At 42.0% G+C, this 20,668-nt stretch overlaps 1 protein-coding gene across 13 annotated transcripts in view; it reads right to left on the reverse strand.

Moving 5' to 3' along the window:
* Positions 1 to 20,668, reverse strand: part of CAMK2D (calcium/calmodulin dependent protein kinase II delta) — a 140,711-nt gene that overhangs the window by 75,189 nt on the left and 44,854 nt on the right. For 12 of the 13 annotated variants that reach the window (XM_079990259.1, XM_079990262.1, XM_079990260.1 and 9 more), the window contains exon 3: positions 12,717 to 12,776. The exons of the other annotated variant lie outside the window; for it this stretch is intronic. In XM_079990259.1, coding sequence (XP_079846385.1) covers positions 12,717 to 12,776 — 60 coding nt within the window. The remainder of the gene's footprint in view (positions 1 to 12,716; positions 12,777 to 20,668) is intronic. 13 annotated transcript variants of the gene reach the window in all.

The raw sequence follows: 20,668 nt of genomic DNA on the forward strand, positions 1-20,668 counted from the left end.
TTTAATAACAAACTGCAGGCAATGAGATAGTTAGATCCTGAAGATTTCTGGCCGAGGAAAGACATGTAAAGACTTTGCATTCCTCCCCACCCTCTCAAAAGAAAAAGAATCTAAGTGGGGTTTTTTCCATTCTTGAACAAGGAAGGGAAACTTGTGGTCCTCCAGATATTGCTATGCTAAACTTCCATCATCTCTGACCACTAGCCGTGCTAGCTGGGAATATTGGTAATATAGAAATATCTGAAGGGCCACAAGCTCCCCATCCCTGAACTAGAATGTAGAGCTCATGGGCGGAACAGGCATTTCCCCCCTTATAAATACAAGGAAGCACAGGCTACTTGCTTATATATTCACCAAGCATGTTTATGTGGTGAGCCTCTTTTACTTATACAAATCCTTTTACTTGTGACCATCCACGTTTTAAATATCAGCACACTTAAATATTCTGGGGAACAACTCAGCCCACTAAAAATATTTTTTCCAAGTACATATAGTTGCATCAAGAATAATTACACTCTAGAGCATGTTATCAGTAGGAGATAATTGGTTTCCTTGGGTATAAGCCAAAAAGCTAAGTGCCTTCAAATCCCCAGGAACAATAACCGGCCTTTTGTTGTTCCATTTGGAAGTTCTCACTTGATAGCATTTGGGGTTTGCTTTCAATACACTTTAACCATGTCTGCAAAGAGTATTCTTGTACAGTGGTGCCCCGCAAGACGAACGCCTCGCAAGACGGAAAACCCACTAGACGAAAGGGTTTTCCGTTTTGGAGGCGCTTCGCAAAACGAATTTCCCTATGGGCTTGCTTCGCAAGACGAAAATGTCTTGCGAGTTCCTGCGGGTTTTCCCCCCTCCCCCCCCTTTTCCTAAGCTGCTAAGCCGCTTATCAGCTGATCCGCTGATAAGCCGCTTAACAGCTGATCGCTAAAAGCCGCTAAACCGCTAATAGCGCTAATCCACTAAGCTGTCAATGGACTTGCTTCGCAAGACGAAAAAACCGCTATACGAAGAGCCTCACGGAACGGATTAATTTTGTCTTGCGAGGCACCACTGTACACAACACCAGGTGAAAAGACCAACATTCTAAAAGCCCTTACTCAGGAGGCGGTCCTGTGAATTTTGGCAGGATTTTCTCGTGAATAAGGGAGTTCGTGTCTTTAGTCTCAAAATTAACCATCAAAATAAAAAGGCTAATAGCAGGAGGAGTGTAACATGGGAATCATTGAAATACCTTTTCAGCAGATCTAAGCCATGGTCCAGTGACCTGAGTCTAAAATGGTTAGTTGGAGGATAACAACGAATTAAGAAATTTGGAGGGCTCTGGTCTTGCTTTTAAGCGATATCTTGTAGCAGGAACCCCCCACCCCAATCATTCAGTTTGTACAAACTTCACACACACACACACTCCCACTCCCACACTACATACGCTACGCTTCTGTTATAAATTCATAGAAAATCAACCATACATTGGTTTTGCACTGTTCCACTTTTATTTTACTCCATGAAGGAAGGATTACAAAATGGGGAAGGTTAAATCAACCATACATTGGTTTTGCACTGTTCCACTTTTATTTTACTCCATGAAGAAAGGACTACAAAATGGGGAAGGTTTGATACAGGGCAGCCATAATCCCTTCACCATCCCAGCACATCCACAGGAGCCCTGCCCAGTTGCTATGCCAACCCTGATGGTCCTAGACAGAAGACAATCAAGATCACAAAGAACTTGCATATGGGAGTGGATTCAGCATGGACTGAAACAAAGGACAATGATCAGATCTTCCCCCTGGGGGCAGGAAACTGCCAACTCCCCTTTGTCTCCTGGAAGTGACTCATGGGGAAGGGGAAAGGGGGAACCAGCCAGGTGACAAGACACCGCAACTCCTCCCTCAACCCCTCCTTTCTGTAATGTATGCATGATGTTTCTGGGGGTGGGCATGACCTAGAGGAGGGGAATTTCAAAAGTTTTTATAAGGTCTTGCACACCATTTTTGTGGGTCTTTCCTCTCACCTGCAAGTGAGGGGAGCACCCTGTTGCAACAGTCAATAAAGGCCAAGCCTACAGGCTGCTGATTTGCTCCAATTTACTCTGGTTGGTGTCTTTACTTTTTGTCCAAGGGAGCCCTCAGATTTTTCCAGTAACAATCTAAACATCTAAGATGAAGCTGAGGCTAGAAATAGCTTCTGCTGATGAAAGAAGTTGGCTATACTTAGAAGTGAGAAAGAAAAGATTCTTAACGAAGAGGTTAAAAAAATAATTTCAAATAATATTTCATTTTTGCATTTGTAGAATTGTACAGGTTGGAAGGGGCCCTGAGGATCCTCTAGTAGTCCAAACCCCTGCAATGCAGGACTAAGCAGTTGTCCCATGCAAGGGTCAAACCTGCAACACTGGCATTATTAGACCACACATGTGCTGCTTTCAAAAATCCGAGATCAGTCAACACAGAGAAAGACTGTGGCTCAGCAGCAGAACATCTGCTTATCATGCAGAAGGTCCCAGGTTGAATCCTCAGCATTTTCAGGAGAGGCTGGAACTTGAATCTGTGATGAAAGCTGTAGCTTCAACAAGGATGTCCAGGTCTGATGGTTCCTTAGGATCATCAACATATATGAAGATTTGCTGGTAGGGTAGGTGGGGGTGGCAGCTCTCCTTCCTCCACATCTGAGGAGACCTCAGGTTTCAGGTCTGGGCAGGGCCGAACCCTGACATAAACTTGCACACAGTGTTTAAAGCAACAGCACTTTCACAGAGACAGACTGGCAACTATTATTATATCATTGTTAAACGAAATCCATACAGAAACAGAAAATAAACCTTTGCAAATACATTTTGCAATCATGTGTCTGCAAATGTGAGTGCTAAGGGGAAGGCCTCTTCTATTGATATAGTCAAATCTTGTTTACCTTGGCCCCTTAATATTTTCAGTTTATTCACAAGTTTTTCATAAGTAGGGCAGAATTTCTTAAATGGGCATAGCTTTTTCATAAATAGGCCAGAATTCATCCCCACTCCCCTTCACATTTACACACACACAACGTATGAAAACCTTTGTGAAGTGACACTTTTTAGAACCTGCTCAGAGGATGCAAGAGCATTTGTCTTAGGACGAAGGGAGGAAAACGGGCTGTTGCTATATTTGGTATTGTACTTCCAGTTATCAGTGCTCTGCAGCCAATTCCCACACAACAATGTCAGAAGCCGAATTTTCACTAACCCAGATAAAGGAAATGCTTCCAGAATCCATCAAACTGACAGCTGGCAACACGAATGTTCAATGACTTAATAAAGCACGAGGGTGACAGAAGTGAAGTCTCACATTGAGCTGGCACCTCCTTGCTGGTTTCAGTTCAGCATTGCATTGTGCATATTGAGGAGTTCCATGTACCACTTTCTTATTTTTCTTTTTCCCCCAAATAGAAAATAAAATGATTTGCAGAATGCCCGCATTCACAGTTTTCATTTCAGTAATTAAGACATCTCAGTCACTTATCTGCATGATCCTGTGTGATGGCAAGCCTATTTCTAACCTGATTTAAGAGTTTGACATTCATTTTCTGTTCTGACTTGTTGCCAGACCTCTTTGAGGTGTTCCCTCAAAGATGGAACAGTATACAACTCCTAATGCCTTGCCAGTACAATTTTAGTCATCACTAGTACATTCATAGTAACATTCCTATATAAGTCTGACCTGGTTTTATTTTAAAACCCTCTGTTTATATCTGGTTCCATTTTGGACAAAATCTCAGATGCCAGACTGCTCCATCACTTTGAGGGAGCACGGATTTCAAAGGAAGAGGTTTAAGCATATTCTGGACACTCACCTCATAGCTGAAGGCATTAGGTATTCAAAACTTTGGGTGGATATTGATTCTGGTCCAAAATATCTTAACTGAGGTGTAATTCTACCAAACAAAATAACTGGCATCTATATGATTTCGGGCCAATTTCAACGAAACATTTGGGCAATGTTTCTGGTCTACAGTACTGAGTAGCCTATATTTATCTTGTATTGAGAATTTACTCTTAAGTAAGTTAATGATCTTAAGTGCAGATAATCCTAAGGTCACAATTGAGGAAATGGTTAAGAACTCTTGAACACCACAGGCTTAATAAAAATAATCAACATGTCAGTATCTACTCAGAAGAAAGTCCCATTGAGTTCAATGGGATTACTACCAAGTAACTGCAGCCTAAGTATATACTTACCTGCTAGAATGATTGGTAGATACTATAATGGCCAGTGACCCTGATTTTATCTCAGTTACAACATCAAAAGGTATTATTACCCTATTGTATGGAATCAAATCCTTAAAGGAATATTACCCATTCAGAACCCATATAGCAATACTCCTGAGGTCCTCTGCATCACCTCATCACTTATTGAGCACAGCTCTTTCACTTTTTCCACCGGTAACCTACCTATAAACGAACACTAACCTAATTGATCAGCGACCAGCTTCAAGTGATTGAAAACACTTGCATCATTACAAAAGAATTTACAGTAACATAGCAGATGACACAACACTGACCTTTCATGAGAAATGTGTCATTCTTTAGTTTTTAGGTCATTAAACACAATTCTGGCATATGATATAAGTAACAAAGATGTAATTACATGCACATGTTTTTTGAGAACTCATCTCTCACTATATTTTAATGGAAGCAAGGGCCAGACAGGCCCTTGCACAGCACACTACTTCTGTTTGTGGGAAACAAGTGCAAATCCTTAGTCCTAATTGTTAGGGAGAAAAGTGTGGAAGTGAGTTAGTGAAATGTGGTTTTTTTCCATAGACCTGTCTCTATTTCTGATAACTCAGAACCATTCAGCTCCATTGCAGGCTTCTAGTGGAGCACTGGCAGAAGTGTTTGAATATTGTAAATAGCTTTTTGGACCTGGTTTAGTTTCTATAACAGTAAAGGAAATATGATCAATGTCATAAGTTTTTCAAGTGAGGGGGAGACTCAGAATTATGACTGTCCCCAAATCCCTTTCAAACTCAACCCTGCCCTGGCAATATAAAAGCCTTGAACAACAACTAGTTTTACAGGAGGAACACTTTGACCATGGGGGTGAAAGGTAAAAGACTAAGGCTTCTATCTCATCTCCTCAAAATGCCATTTGCAGTAGGTCACCTTGGATATTGTTAAGAGACAGTTTGCTAAGATCCTTGCAAGAATTTTGCCACCCTCAGCTAATAGAGAGATGCCTCGATAGTTTCTGCAATCAGTTCTGTCACCTTTTTAAAAAGAGACTGATAATTTTGGCATCCCTGAAGTCTGCTGGGATCTCTTCTCTCTCCCAGATTTTTTCGATGAGCTTGTGAAGTTGTTGTGTAAGTTCAGTTTCACCCACTTTGAAGACTTCGGCAGGTATCCCATCAGGTCCACTGGCTGTTTTTCATTTGGTTAATGAGTGACTTGCTGAGCATCAGCCTATTAGTCACCCACAAGTGGGACATGAAAGAGCATTCGGGACCTTCTGCTGCAAGAACGACCTTCCACCAGCAAGTACCTCGTCCTTCAAAGCACTTCAATGACACAGGCCCTATTGAAGTGGCTTAAATAGAAATGCTAGGATGTGCAGTGAATTAAACATGGCAATGGTTTTAAAGTCAAAGCTGGATATTTTTTTTCCAATGGAAAAGTATCCCCCAAAAGCATAATGTCTGTGGCTTCTTTAGGAGACCTGTTTTCAACATGCCTGCATGGTATAAGGTCCCTGCCTAGCATGTTTATTCAGAAGCAGAGTCCTCCAAGGTCAGTGGAATTACTTCCTCGTACATGGGACGCAGGTGGCGCTGTGGGTTAAAGCCTCAGCGCCTAGGGCTTGCCGATCGAAAGGTCGGCGGTTCGAATCCCTGCGGCGGGGTGCGCTCCCGCTGCTCGGTCCCAGCGCCTGCCAACCTAGCAGTTCGAAAGCACCTCCGGGTGCAAGTAGATAAATAGGGACCGCTTACCAGCGGGAAGGTAAACGGCGTTTCCGTGTGTGGCTCTGGCTCGCCAGAGCAGCGATGTCACGCTGGCCACGTGACCTGGAAGTGTCTCCAGACAGCGCTGGCCCCTGGCCTCTTAAGTGAGATGGGCGCACAACCCCAGAGTCTGTCAAGACTGGCCTGTACGGGCAGGGGTACCTTTACCTTTACCTTACATGTGCTTAGAATTGCAGCCTTGATTGATCAAAATATATCCTATTAAAAATTACACCTTGTAAGAAGTTAATGTATTCTGAGCTTCATTCGTTCATTCAACTACAAATAGGAACATACCCTAAAAAACAGAACACCTTCCCTTCAGATCTCAAGGAAATAAACAACTATCTGACTTTTATAAGACATCTGAAGGTAGCCTTGTATAGGGAAGATTTTAATGCTTGTGATGTTTTATTGTGTTTGATGTTTTAATTTGTTGGAAGCAACCCAAAGTGGCTGGGGCAACCCAGGCAGCTGGGTGGTATATAAATTTATTATTATTATTAATTATTATTATTTCATTGTTTCACGAACACAAGAGGAGGAAACGATACAAGGGCTGGGGAAGGGACATGGTGAAAACCACTCACAGTTTAACTTTCAACCCTGAAAGCAATGTTGCGAGGGGGGGGGGGAATTGTGTGTAGTGTGTGTGTGTGTGTGTGTGTGTGTAAACAAAAATTGTATGAGAAGAAAACAAATAGGTCAGTAGAAACATCCAAGGATTTAGTCTACATCTTTCTTTTCTTATTAAATTGGCGCTTCTAGCAGGCAGTACAGCATGTGTGTTACTTTCAAAGAGAGCTTGCTGGAACACACAACACAGAACTCATTGCTGGAGGGCCGATAGCTAAACACAACAAGGTTCTTCAGGATTATGGTAACCGAGTGTCATCTGCATTTTTTCGAAGTACAATGGATAGCAGAGGTCATCTCTCAGTGAAAGAAGCTATTACTGCTCCGTGGCATTTGTTCCTGTCTCTTTGGATATGCCTTTAAGATGCAACTCTGGCTCCTTTCATTTCAGACATTTTATCTGAAATAGTAGCTGGCGCACTTGCTCTGCTCTATGGCACATTAAGCTTTTTGAGAGGCTCCGAGGCATCCATGCTCGCACACACACATCTAGAAGTGCTCTGTAGTTAAGCATACTGCCGTTTTCAATCAGGGACTCACAAAACCCATTGTTTAACATGTTTAAACAGTATTTGGGTTAGACATTCTAGCACTGGTAAAGTCACGCCATTTCTCTACTGGATCAAGTAGCCAAAAAAGTGTTCAAATGTGCCAGAACATTAATCAGGCTTCTGGAATTGCAATTAGGCCCAGGAAGAAGAAGAAAAATAGTATTTAAAAACAGACTGCAGCAAGGTTTTCTAAGCTATAGCTTCAAGGTAAGGCAGGGTGAGTATCAGGGTGAGCATGCCAGAATTCAAAGGGTTAAATCACATGCTCTGGAAACAAAGTTCTGCTTCTGCAACAGGACTTCTTCTCCTACTCCTCTCCCAGTGTGCCCTCAAAATCAGCTCCAGGGGATCTGCCAACCCTTTGGAACAAACTTTTAAGGCTGCACAGGGGGCAGAAGGGGAAAGAAGGGGCAATTCTACTTTGCAAACAGAAGTGTGTTGCCCAAATAGAACAGCAACACCAGGAACAACCCTTTGATTGGCGCCCCAGAGCTGTTAACTTTCAATAATGTAACAGTGTGTCTAATACGCTGTTTAAAGACAAAAACTCACTACCTGAAAACGTTGTTTTAAGCCACACCTCTTTGCAAAATGTAGTGGCAAAATGCTGCAGTAGAGGAACAGGTAGAACCTATTGTCTTCAATCTGATGTAAATAATTAGGGATAAAGCAACAACAACAATCTATCTGTTCAAGCAAAACCCACAGTCACCTGTATTGCTGTACGACAGCCTTCAGCCTTTTCAAAGCCAGAGCTCTCATTTAACCTAAACAAGCTTTGGAGACTGGTTTCTTAATCTTTTTAACCATGTACTTGTACTGCAGTAGCAACCCATCTTAAATCAGGCTGTGGCCCAGTAGCTGGTCCCAATCTACTGGTTTGAAGACCAGTGCTTTGGAACATGTTTAAGAAACAAGGAAACCTCCCCACAAGGTAAGTTGGCCATCTGTAGTCTGACAATACACAGGCTGGTTCATGTTTTTGTCAACGCTGTGCAATCACAGGCAAGGCCAAGAATGGCCCTGGAGTGGTCTAGACTAGAGGAAAGAAATTAGAGAGGAAATGCTACACATGAACGACATATCTTTCATACACCAGAGAGTATCACTAAAGTCAACTAACTGTTTATTTCCCTCTGTACACAGCAGAAGGGAGGGCATTAAGAATCAGGCAGTTGATTCCCTTTTAGCTTCTCTGCCTCCCTCATTTTTTCCCAAGTCCTCATTGTTAAAAGGCTTTAATTGCTTCTGAAAAAAATTAACAAAGCAAACCTAACCGGCAAAATCATAGAAGAGATCAACACATGAGTGAAAAGAAGCTTTCACCTGAAAAACAAGTTTACCCTGTGCACCCTTATCGCATGCATATAATTTCATGCCTAGCTAGTATGGTAATGGTTCTGTGATATGATCTTTTCCTCTTAACCCTAATCTTCATAGCTGGGAATTAGACACTGCTTTGGCTACTCTCTTCCAGACATGGTGTGTGGTTAAAAGTGGCCAAATACCTTCTTTTAATGGGAAAAAAGAAAACTAAGATGGCAATCAATTTACCTTGAAGTCCAATTGAACTCAATGGGGCTTGCTTCTGAGTAGACAAATACAGGATCACACCAAAGATTGAATGTTTGATCTCACAATAGATCTGTTATTATTATTTATTCAGTTTATACATCACCCTTTATTAGAAGATCCCAGGGTGGTTTGCAACATTAGAAAAACTTTACAGAACATCAATGATAAAAACATATTAAAAACCATACTGACACACAGCCTAATAATTACGTAGCCATCATAATAACAGTCCTTTCCTTTCCCTTCCCCACACACTTTCACAGGCCACAGCTTATTTAATAGCCATAGACCCAGGTAAAGAGGAATGTTTTTGCCTAAATACATGTAACGATGGCACCAGGCAAGCCTTTCTGGGGAGAGCATTCCACAGTCAGGGAGCAACCACAGAAAAGGCCCATTCTCTTGTTGCAGATTTTGTGTATTAAATCCAATTCAAACTCATTCAAAAATTCAGAAAACTGGAAAGGATGATAATATACTTCATTCTTTAAAAAACAAAGAAAGGAAAACAGAGGCAGTGTTTTACTCAGAAAACAGAGAACATCAGAGAACATGTTTTACGTTGATTAGTTTGCTGGAACATATTGTTTATTTGAACACAAAATTATTAATGCCAGACACAGGTATTGCTACTGAAGGCTACAAGGTACATTGATAAGATGTACTGATGTAACTAACACACAGGTATGTAAGGCATTTTACTTTACAATCCAGAAACTGAAAGATGATGATGATGATGATGATGATGATGATGATGATTTTACAGCTCTTGTAACATGTAATCTGCAAGCCACAGCAGTTTTTCATTCCACCTGAAACTCAATACATTTTTACTATTTGTTATATAACATGTTACAGCAACATGTTATTTTATTTTAAAATAGTAAATAGAAAATTGTATAGCTGCCTGACTAATTAATGGAATCTCACAGGTTTTAGTGATTATAAAATGAAACCAAGGAATACATGCCAACACAAAGCTACAAGAACAATATTGGTCTAGCATAATGGGAAAGATAAAACGATTTTTTTTACAAATCAAACATGGAAAATAAAGCACATTCCAAATGGAAGCAGGCCAGAAAATGGAAAGTTCAGGAATGTGTTTTTATTATGAAGAAATATGGGTTTCCTTCCCCCGCCCCATTTTTTTGCACCAGATTCTTTCCACTTCATTCTAGAAATCGAAGACTACCAGAAAGCAAAAAGGAAGCAACATAAAAGGGAAAATTAAGCCCTTTGTATCTCTCTCTCTCCCCTTCTCTCTCCACTGCATATAATTTAAGGTACTTTGAAATGAAATTCCATGTGCAGAAAAAAGTAGACTCTACAAAAAGAGCAATTTCCCACTACTTCTCTTCTAGCTTCCCCCCCCTAGCATCATTACAACCCTGGATAACTGCAATGAATACAGTACAAGAATATTTGTAAAGTCTGATTTCTGACACTGCTCAGTTCATTTTTCGAGTCCTGTTAAAAGTGCAACTTTTTTTGCATGTCCCATTTCCCGCATGCGTCTTTTCAATTTAGCCCTACCATATCAAGGGGATTGCCATTCATGATGTCCACTGTTGCTCTATTTACATGCTACATTTTTATCCTATACTCATGTGATTAGAATAGGTACTGTGCTAACCAGCTCTTGGTTGGCAGAATGCAATGAAACATTACTTTAGTATCTTTATTTTTTCAGTAAGCAATAAAGAAAATACCCATCCTCCTATTCCAACTTAATGAGGCTTGGCAGCTTTGCAAGCGGGCTCAGAATTTTTACCAGATAACGATGCTGTTGCAATAGCAGTATTACCAATAATCTTACTGCTTTGTTGTTTTTGTAAACCGCTCTGAGGTTTTTCTACAATTAAGCGGTTTATAAATTTTATGAAGTAAAAGGATACATAAAAGAAAACACTGGCTAAACAGCAGCTTGATTCTTCTGAGGGTTCCATCACTTTTTAATATGGAAGCTGTATTATTTAAATGCAGAAAGTCCAAATCTCTAAAGAACCAATGCATACTTATAAAGTCAATTTTGTATTATCCAAATAGACAAATATTAGCTTTGTAATAAAGCAGGCCTCAAATCTAATCCCATCTTCTGTATAGATGTTTGATCAGCTGCATCCCCAGAAGATCAGTATGAATGGGGATGGTTGGACTGAGAGCAAGTGACCGGCCTACAAGCACCAATGCCAGAGATGTTGAAGGATGTCAGGGATGAGAGAAAAAGCTTCCTCTCTTCCTTATAGCAGCCTCTCACTGTGGGTGTACATACAAGCACCCTTCCCACATTAATGTGTGAAAGGGGAACAGAATTGTTCCTGCTGGCCACATACCCAGCAAGTCCATTAGGTACCCCTCCTGTAGCTGCCACAAATACGGTGTCCGTGAGAAAGAACCACACACATGTATATAGATAAGGCTCTTCCTTTAAACTGGGAACGCTGACTGGTCCAGGGTAGAGAAGCTGTGCAAACGCCTGTCCTTTTCTCACCAGTGCTAAATGTGTGACTGCCAAGGGTGCATGGCTAAGCAGGGATACATCAACAGATGTGGCCAGCGGACAGAATCCACTTCCCATAAACACATACAGTAAACAAATGAGGAAGGGTGCACCCGCAGTGAGAAGATGCTGTAAGGTAGAGGGGTCCTTTCCTCCCTCGAGTATCTCTGACTTTCTTCCTGCCCAAACAGAAGCAAGGTGAGAAACAGAAGATAGCCCCCTACAAACATTTCATTCAAGGGCTTAGAGGCAATAAATAAAGTAGAACAGGACATTTCTGACACTACCACACTAAACTGTATTGCTGCAAATTTCAGACAACATAGTCATCCCATAGAGTTAGCCAGTACACATCAAAATGAAAAACAATGGGCTTTTATTGCCACATTCAAAAGCATATATCTTTTTTTTCAAACTAAACAGCAAGATAGCAGCAGATAGTTGCCTTTGAACTGCCCACCAACTTCAAATTCTCATGGACTTCGACTAAGGCCTTGCAATCTCAAAACAAACGTCACCACACACATAAGAACTGCTGAAGTGTTCACCAGAGGCCCAGAGCTGAGCAATGACTTCGCTAGGTCCATGAGCATCTTCAAAGTGACACAAACCACCAAAACCCCAAACAACTGGCCTAGAAAGCATAAGATAATATGCCAGAGCTTAGGGACAATGCTTTTATCTCAACACAATGAAAAAACAACAGCACAAAGCAAAAAAGAAACATGAGCACAATTTGCTACAAATGCTTCAGAAAGTTCCACACAGGCCATGGGATGAGTCCTGTTCCCTCCAAGACTGTTCAAATTCAGCAATGAAAACAAGCCTAGTTCGACTTATACCCTCTAATTCAAAGAAGAAGCTCTACTGTAGCGATTTTACTGTTGCTATATTGCAGACAACTGTGCTGATATGGTTGATTGCCACACATTGCCACATTAGCTTATAGCCCCTGAAAAGGACAGGTGAAAAGGTAAGAAAAGGGATGGGTGGGAGGTTTGTTAGTTATTGATAGAGTTGTGAAAATTCCATCTCATTGAGCTGTCAGAGCTGTCCTTTTCATTTCTAACACCTAGCCTACTACTTAACCATTATTTCCCTTTCTTTATTCCTTGGGTAGCACAGCTGGGTCTGGGGTGAGGAACCTTTGCCCTTCCAGATGTTGTTGGCTACAACTCCCTTGATCACTCACCACTGGTCATGCTGGCCAAGAATGATTGGACCTAGAGTCTAGCAATATCAACAGGGCCAAGGTTTTGCATCCCTTCCCTATTGAAATGTGAAATATTTGCATTTCTCAACATATGCAGAAATTCCTTAGTAAATTAAAAGTTTTAATGCTCCGACACTGGTATTAGATCACATCAGTACAAGCACAAACTCATCTCTTTGGTCTGCCTTATTTCTCTGAGACTAATACTGTGGCATTTGTCCTGTAAAAAAAATTCTACATGGCTGTGTATTGTCCACATTCTTACCGATATTGGGGTGCTTCAAAAGGCGACAGATTCTAGCTTCTCTTTCCAATTTCTGGTGATCTGCAGAAAATAATAATAAATAGATTAATAATTTTAGCAGGAATAACCATATCTTTTATTAGCGTGCGAATAAAACAAGAACTGATGCAAAGTGAAACATGATCATGGGATGTACATAGTGCCCTTTGCATATTTGAAATTCCTATAAATACTTTATTCTAACCATCTGCCATGGTGACTTAGAAAGATCTACTTAATTCACAACTTTCTTTAAGCAGAATAAACTTAGCTATTGTGCCAGGGTGCTGTCTCTAAACTCTAAACTCTAGATTAAGTGTCGATCCGCATTATACATCAAAAGCAGTATTAAACAACCTTAAAGAGTCTTGGCTTCCCCCAAAGAACTGTAGTTTTTAAGGGTGCTGACAGATGTTACGAGACACTTGTATTCCCTGCACAGAGCCACGGTTTTCAGAGTTCCCTTGTAAGAGGGATTGACTGTTAAACGTCTTTAGGAACTGTAGCTCTGTGAGGGGAACAGGAGTCTCCTAACAACTCTCAGCACCCCACAAAAATAGGATTCATTGGGGGGAAATCATGACTGTTTAAAAAGTGGTATAATAGTGTTTAAATATACAGTGCAGATGGAGCCAAGGCTTAGTATAGTGGACTAGAGAATGAGCTAGGAGATTCCCATTTCAAATCTTCTTAGGTATTTACTGTGTGACTTTTGACAAGACACTGGCCCAATTCAGGTGTCATGGCTATTGGCTACATCGTGGTTTGTTTATCAGGGCTGTGCGTCAGTCTTCCACACTATCTCCTCCCTTTGCAGTTCAGCATTATTTTACCCACACTGAAGGGGATGGATGGGATTGCAGACCTGAGATACCAGCTCTGCAAAGTAATCCAACTTGTTAAACCAATTTTGCTGGGGGTAAGGGTGGGGTTAGACTAGTGCATAGAGGGACGCGGGTGGCGCTGTGGGTAAAACCTCAGCGCCTAGGACTTGCCAATCGCATGGTCGGCGGTTCGAATCCCCGCGGCGGGGTGCGCTCACGTTGCTCGGTCCCAGCGCCTGCCAACCTAGCAGTTCGAAAGCACCCTTAAAGTGCAAGTAGATAAATAGGGACCGCTTACTAGCGGGAAGGTAAACGGCGTTTCCGTGTGCTGCTCTGGTGCCGGTTCGCCGGAGCAGCTTCGTCACGCTAGCCACGTGACCCGGAAGTGTCTGCGGACAGCGCTGGCTCCCGGCCTCTAGAGTGAGATGAGCGCACAACCCTAGACTCTGTCAAGACATGCAGGGGTACCTTTACCTAGAATAGTGCATGGCAACTCTTCTGAAATGGGGAGCCTTCTGTCCTCATGGAGGCTCCCTAAGAATTATAAAACACTGGTTTCCCAGGGTTCTAACATTCTTATTTTCCAGGGATCTAAAGCTTTCAGTTTCAGAAGATCTGCCTCTAACTTGTGGAGGGCAATGAGAAGAGTGAAGGGAGGGTGGAGCTAGGAAGCTCATCGCCGCTGCTCCCCGTTGCATGTTTCTGTCATAGAAATCTAGAACCTTTAGTGTGAATTACTTCGGCACCCACTCACTGCTCCTATCCAAGTTTCTTTCAGCGTCACTTTGTATACAGCAGAATTTATAGGAACTCTTAATGTGCCCGGACATGCATAACACTTGCAGGGAGGGGAAGAGTTTTAGGAGAGACTTATACCAAGTTTCTGTATGACATGATCTGTTTGATGGCCTAGAATTGTTTTGCTAACAACTTCCATGTTAAAGTACAGTGGTACCTCGGGTTAAAAACTTAATTCCTTCTGGAGGTCTGATCTTAACCTGAAACTGTTCTTAACCTAAGGCACCACTTTAGCTAATGGGGCCTCCTGCTGCCGCCACACCGCCACAGCATGACTTCTGTTCTCATCCTTAAGCAAAGTTCTTAACCAGAGGTACCACTTCTGGGTTAGCAGAGTCTGTAACCTGAAGCATATGTAACCCGAGGTACAACTGTACATAAATCCTCTTGAGGTGGGAGGTAAGGAGAGGGGGGAAACTTGTAAGTGGCAAGCCACTATGGGTTCCTGAAATCAAGCCAGCTTGGAGTGCAACCAAGCCGAGTATATTATAACTAGCCAAACAAAGGCATCAAAGAGTGCTGCAATTACTTGTGATGGAGCAAATAATTTACAAGTGAATTATTTTCTGAACTTTAGCCTAATTTTTTGCTTGTCTGAGAATAGCTCATGATTTCCTCTGAGTCATCTGTTATTAAGCAATCACACCGCAACTTCCAAGATTTATTCAGCAGGGCACGGCAAATGGTACTTTAGGTCAAGTTGCCAGAGGTATGGCAAACCAGGAAATGCAATCAGGTTGGCATTTCTGCAACTTCTACAACTTCTCATGGCCAAGCTAACAGTTAAAAGGAATTCTGTGGTTTGTTTCTTCTTGTTTTCATTTTCTTTTAAAGCAAAAGTAGTCTGAGCCAGAGGGTGGCCAGACTTCTGGGATCTACTTGCTTTAGTTTTTTGTTTTTTATCTAGTCTAGACCCTCAAGTTTCACCAACTAGAGTCAAATGCAAGAGCGTGGCTTGTAGGGCTGGTGTAAAAAAGGAACAGAATGCCTGTGAGGCACATATCCCAGACCAAATATTTGCTTTCATTATCAGAATTGGCCTTGCAATCGTTTCACACAAAAATGCACTCCGGTTTTCTGCAAATTACCCAAACAAAGGGGAGAAGTCTTTTTGTAATTTGCAACTGGAAGCCAAAAATACTTGGAGATCTATTTCAAATTGCCCAGAGATCTACCAGTGGACTCCAATTTACCTTCTGCTCTCCTCTGGTCTAGACAGGTTATAAAGCTTGAGTGAAAGAAGGGTGGGAGTCTAGTAGCTGCTCAATCCTTTTCCTTATTTATTTCAAGGGCCCTTCCTTGCCAGATGGTTTCACTTTATTTATCAGTTTTCCATCAGCAGGGCAGTTTGGCTGGATTTGCACAATGCGCTCATCAGTACTGGGACAGCTTGACCGGCACGGCAAGAGGGATGTATGAGTTTAATGTTCTTGATTATTTGTCTTGTTGCTTGCTATGCCATCTTGGTACTGCATGTGCACAATCAGGTCCCCATGGGGCCCATGGGGTCGTTTAACCGGCCCATGGACCCCTGCCAACCGCTCGGGGACCCTTGCCGCCTGCTCGGTTGGCTCCCATGGGCCGCGCTAAACCGGCGCGGAGCAGAGCAGGGACTGCCTTCTGCGACTCTGGCCGGCTTCCTATAGGCTGCAGGAAGCTCCTTTAGCCAATGGGAAGCTGCGCACGCCTCCTCAGCGCTAGAAAGAGCGCTGGAAATAGCGTTTGTGCATGCGTGTGCATGCACACACTCCAGCCTACCGCGGTGTCTGCGGGACTGTGAACCAACCCAAGCCACAAAAACTTTGCTAACCCCTGCTCCAGACACACAGAACATGCATGACAAGAAGAAAACTCTAGGTTTCTCCTGTATGTGCCAGCGTCCAAATTGCATCCCTACCTTCACCTAGTACCATCCAACAACAGATACATCGTGTTAAGTCTTGTGCTTGTCTGTTTCATGTCTATGAGCAGCCCCTCCCCCTCCCCCAGGACACAAGAGCCCTATCAGGCCCAAGGCACATCTAGACCAGGATCCTGTTCTCACAGTGGCCAACCAGATGTCTATAGGAAGCCCACAAGGAGGACAGCACTCTTCTGTCCAAGTCCCCCAGGAACTGATACTGGAGAGGATACAAAGCTACATTGACTAGGAGCCATAGATTACCTTATCCTTGTTGTCAGTTGTTGCAATCAGGTTATCAAAAGCACTAAACAGAAAGAGTCTTATATGGAGTTAAGCTGAACAGTACTTTGGTTTATAATCCACCAGACATAAAGTATGCACTAGATCTGAATGTTAAGATTATTGTAAATTGCTCCCGTGTATGCATATTTCAAGGCAATGCAAATACTTAAAAGAGAAAAGTTGGTAAGTGGTTGGAGAGGATCACACAATAACATTGTGTTTGATCAATGAACTATTTTTTTTTTCTTGAAAGGTCTGAGACTTCTATGATATATTACCTTCATCTTTCATTTTCATTCAGAACAATCGAAAGCACTCCATTCAAGGAGCAGCCACGTTATAAGCAACAGATTCTATTTTAAATGTGTAGTCTAGCATTAAGGATTGCTTCAGGAATTCTCAAGAGCTTGCAGGCATCCAGTAATTTTTTCTACTTTCATTTTCCCCTTTCAACAATGTGTGCGGGCACAGAGAGAGAGATTGAGATTTCACAAACTGCTTCTGAAACTGCCCTTGCTTTCAGATGAGGTTTACCCATGGGACATGGAAATCCAAATTCCCATGGAATTGTTTGTGTGGCTCTGTGGGTCTGGGCAAAACATTTTAACAAATGTTTATCAAATAATGTGAAAATATCAACAGATGAAACACAGATAAGGCTACAGAAATATCCATAGATGTTTTTGCTCCTCTGCAAAGTTTCTCTAAAAGCTATCCAACTGTGGGAGGACATCAGTAGCAAAACTGTTAAGATTCAGTGGCTTGTGCGGCACCTTCCTTTACTGATTACACTGAACTCTGTACAAGAAATCAATGCCAGATATAAAAATCAGGGATTTGATTTTCAAGGCTCCAAAGCCCACAATGCAGCAACTGTCACCAAATCCAACTGCCCTAATTTTCTCTTTTGGAAAGGATGATACTTCTGACATTTCACAGTGCAGCCAATTTTAGACTTTGATTATTAGAGAATTCAAAAGCAGCTTGGCTAGTCACACCACAGCCGGCAGTTCTCAAGGCTTTCTGTCCAGAACGCTGGATGCCCCAATTGCTTCAAGCGGAAAGAACAGAACCCCATCAATCCAACCTTCTACAAGACCAAGGCTAGAGAACATTGGCTCCTGGACTTTACACAAATAATGCATTTTCTCAAACCAAATGCTTTAGTAAACATCACCTTCTCCTAGGGAAACGTTTGAAATTGTCTTCCTTTATTTATTCCTTACTTGGAAGGGTGGGTGAGGTGGGGGGGGGGGTTGTCGAAAAAGTAAGCCACTGTTCTAACATAATCAAGCACAACTGACATTAATAAAGTGTTTTTCCTCCTCAGCGGAGACCAATCTTCTTAATGTATCCTGTTTTCAAGTACTTGTCAGGTAGCCATTATTGCCAGGACAACTTCCCATAGATACAACAAAGCACAATGGATGCTTGTATCCAATAATCGGATGCCACAACAAGAGCCAAATTTTCTCTAACAGGCCACTGGATGAAAGCAACAACAGCCCCCAAATTAGGGCACACAGCATGCCTCAAGTTATTTTTGTGGATGGGCAGTGCATCAGAATTTCTATTCAATCAGGCTCTGAAAAAATAAGGCTAAGAAAAGCAAACTCAATTGATCTGAGGTGCTCTGTGATCACTGAATAGATTGGGGAGGGTGGCATCTACTGATTTTAACTATTTACCTTACAGGCATTAAGAGGTTTTTTGTTTGTTTGTTTTTAAAGAAAGAAAGGTAAATTTGCACTAATCTTGCCAAAGGATCCCAACACAGGAATGAACAAAGGACATATTTATCAGCCACTGAGTGCTTTCCTAGCGCTCAGTCTCATTTTTCTATACCTCTATTCAGCCATTATTACTCCATTCTCAACCAGCAGGACCACACTAACACATTAATCTAACAAATTATGGGATAGTAGGCTATACCAAAAGAAAGTGGGTACAAGTAGATAGATATCACATCCAGTGCTCAAAAGGGCTTAGAAATCATCACTGACAAAGTAGGCCTTTGTCTTTATCCAAATTTAATCACAGGGAAATGAGGCATACAGAGCCATGGCTCAAAGCAAGTCATTCTGCCAGGAATTTAAAACCAGATCTTCCAGGTTAGTATCTGCAAGAAACCATCAAATACTTAGTAGCAAAAGTCCATTGTCAAGAGTTTATAATGAGCAGTAATTAGTATGAGTGCATGTGCTGAGAATCTATAATGATGTAGCATTCTGAAGCAAAAGTTACTCCAGTCAACAGTGTGATGCAACAGCAAAAAAGCTAATGCTCTTTTGGGCTATATAGTGTACAGATCAAGGGAAGTAACAGTACCACTCTATTCTATCTTACTCAGCAACTGGAGTACTATGTCCAGTTCTGGGCCCCACAATTTAAGGAGGATATGGACAAGCTGGAACATGTGCAGAAGAGGGTGACCATGATGATCAAAGGTCTGGAAACCAAGCCTTATGAGGATCAGTTGAGGGAGCTGGGTATGTTTAGCCAGGATAAGAGGAGATTGAGAAGATATATGACAGCCATCTTCAAATATCTAAAAGGCTGTCACATGGAGCAAACTTGTTTTCTTGTGTTCCAGAGGGCTTCAAGTTACAAGAAAGGAGATTCCGAACTTTCTGGCAGTAAGAGCTGTTCGACAGTGGAATGGACTCCATCGGAAGGTGGTAGATTCACCTTCCTTTGAGGTTTTTTGGCAGAGGTTGGCTGGCTCTCTGTCATGGATGCTTTAGTTGACATTCTTGCATAGCAAGGGGAGGTCCCTTCTACAATTCTATGATTCTAAGATGGCCACTCCATATTCACAAGCTGTAACGTGCAACAGCCAGTCCATAGGCCACAAGTGAAATAGCTGGGGATTCCATAAACCCTGCCACCTCTCCTGCTGAGCCATTGGTCCATCTACTTCAGTGCTGTCTTACTCTGACAATGTAGAAGCAATCACAGTTTTTAATTTCCCAATCCTACGTGGAAATGGTGGAAATTGAACCCAATACTCAATCACTGAGCTATGGCCCTTCCCTTCAGAAGGCAGGGAATGTCGCAGCACAGCCCTTGTTGACTCTTTTGGTCGGATTGTTCAATCCCTCCCTCCCTCCCTCGCATACACCCCCACCCCCACCCCCACCCCTTTCAGCACAGGAATGTAGGAGCAAAGAGATGTCTCTAGAAGAATCAACAGCAGCCTTTAGTTTAATACTAAATGTCCAGGTAACTTGAATTCTAATATATGTATCTTTAGAGAACACCTAAGCAAGAACCAACTTTCAAATCTCCCATTTTATTGCAGGGGCCCAAAGCAGAATGAATGACTTCTGGAATTCTATTTTCTTGGTTGTTTTATTTATTTGTTTTACTCTTGATGTAACTTATAAAGGAACGGCCATGCTAGTCCATTGTAGCAAAACAAAAGGACCTTTTTCTTGGTACAAGTAGTTCCAACAGTAACAGACATCTTTTGGGGACATATGCACACTGATGAGTGAATATGTGAGTGCTAATGATGCACCTGTCGGCATCATGAACCCAAAATGCCTTCACTACTCTCAGATCAGGGAACTGTCTTTTACCTGCCTCGTCCTTTTGCCTCTATGACAGTTTCCAGTGCCTGCATATTCACAGTCCGAGAGAGATTCAAATTCCAGTTCAGAAAACACTAATGCAATTTCCAATTCCAAAAATGTCTGAGCAAAAAAGACATTTCTCAATGGCACCGTTTCTAAAAATAACACTTGCACAGATGAAAATGTGAGGTTAAAGTTCCCAATCACTCCCTCCAGCAGATTATTATTTTGATAAAAAATAAAAATCTGTGGTTTTGCTTATGGTGTATCATAGCCAAGGGATTCCTTATTGCTTTTTAACTATGCCTTCATTGACTGGTACTACTGGCTGGAACGTGGCTCATTTCACTTTACAGACTATCCTGCTACTGTAAAAACAAAGACTCTTTAGATGGATGAGATCCCCCAGCAGGCATTTGAATCCCCTGACTACTAGCTTATATAGACGTAAAAGGGAAAAGGCTGCGAAGAAAGGCTAGAATCTTCAGGGACATCAGCACGTATACTCTAAAAAAGAGAAATCTTTGGAGGCCATGCATCTTGGCAGGAAAA

This window comes from Podarcis cretensis (genome assembly GCF_951804945.1).
Source record: "Podarcis cretensis genome assembly, chromosome: 9".
Lineage (NCBI taxonomy): Eukaryota > Metazoa > Chordata > Lepidosauria > Squamata > Lacertidae > Podarcis > Podarcis cretensis.